This window comes from Atta colombica, unplaced genomic scaffold (genome assembly GCF_001594045.1).
Source record: "Atta colombica isolate Treedump-2 unplaced genomic scaffold, Acol1.0 scaffold198, whole genome shotgun sequence".
NCBI classification, from domain to species: Eukaryota; Metazoa; Arthropoda; class Insecta; order Hymenoptera; family Formicidae; genus Atta; species Atta colombica.
The window spans coordinates 2,655,199-2,656,424 of NW_017259291.1; the positions used below are offsets into that span (position 1 = coordinate 2,655,199).

Genomic DNA, 1,226 nt, shown 5'->3' on the forward strand with positions numbered 1-1,226 from the left:
TTTTTTACAAAAAATTGTAATTATATAATATTCTATATCTTACTAATGTAATAATATACGTATATAATTGATTATATATATAGGTATATTTTTCATTTTTTCGTAAAAAATAAATCAAAATTATTCTTCTAATTATTTATTATATTTGCTACTATTTTTTCTACATAATTATACGTATATTTATACAGAATAAAGCGGGGTAATTTTGATAAGTTAACAGAATTTTTTAATTATAAATTTTTTAATTGTAAAAGAAATTGAGATAGTGTATTCAATATCAAAATATATATTATTGGTATGTTTATACAATAGTGTATGTTTTATATAATTAAATACACTATATGATCTCAATCTTTTATACAATTAGAAAATTCAAATTACCTTTATTCTATTTTTTATTTGAAAAAAATAATACGTGACGATCATTGTTATATCCTGTCAATATCCTAATTCCGATTATCATTACGTAGATGCTTACACTGAAATTATATTATTACACTGAAATTATATTATATAATTACAATTATATTTAAATTACGGTTTTAAGTTATCAGTAAATAAAAATAAGTATCGGAGATGTCGAGAAAAGTATCGTAAACAATTTACATATACAATAAAAAATGTTGAACTATCGAACGCAGATTATAAAATGGATAAAACTTTCCCGGACCAATATTCTTCCTCTTTCATTCTCTCTACTAGTTAGCAGCAGTTTGTATTTTTTCTTCGCATTTCAAGAAAACTTGCACCGGTGTCGTCAAATAAGTCATGTTGGTAAAAGTGTGGCGTTTACATTCGTTGCATTTAATTTTCCCGATGTTCTTTTCGCGATCGCTAAAAATATTTAAAAAAAAACAATGTGCAAGTTGGATTCAATCAATTTTTTTCGACTTCAATACGAATTCAAGTAGCTTTTTGGGACTCTTGGAACTTACATGAATAACTTACATTTTAACATAGCATGACTTTTTCCGTTTACAAAATGGACACGTAAACAATGTCGCAGTCTTTTCAATGTTTAAACGTTGTCTTTCTCTTTCCGTACTGTTTCTATTTCCCATCTTCAAGCATCTAAAACACGCATCTTCCATTAGATTGTTTATTTCGCGAATATTTAAGTGATTTTAGTAATTATATCTTTAGTAATTATATACAGTTTTCTTGTATATCTCAGTCTTCTATCTTTTATAATAATATGATTATAATGTAATTGACTTAATATATAT

General features: G+C 24.6%; 1 protein-coding gene across 1 annotated transcript; it reads right to left on the reverse strand.

Annotated features, from left to right (window-relative positions):
* Nucleotides 1-698: 698 nt before the first annotated feature.
* On the reverse strand, nucleotides 699-1,091 carry LOC108686981 (transcription elongation factor 1 homolog). Its single transcript, XM_018192516.1, has 2 exons — nucleotides 949-1,091; nucleotides 699-834 (listed from the first exon to the last, which is right to left on the reverse strand). Exons 1-2 carry the CDS (start codon nucleotides 1,089-1,091, stop codon nucleotides 699-701), a joined length of 279 nt encoding a protein of 92 aa, XP_018048005.1.
* Between the last annotated feature and the right edge of the window lie 135 nt (nucleotides 1,092-1,226).

Bases quoted from the DNA above. Each gene is read 5' to 3' on its own strand.
- LOC108686981 (XM_018192516.1), bottom strand. From the start codon at position 1,091: ATGGAAGATGCGTGTTTTAGATGCTTGAAGATGGGAAATAGAAACAGT. The intron at 835-948 runs GTAAGTTATTCA...AAATATTTTTAG, and splicing joins AAGTCATGCTATGTTAAAAT to CGATCGCGAAAAGAACATCG.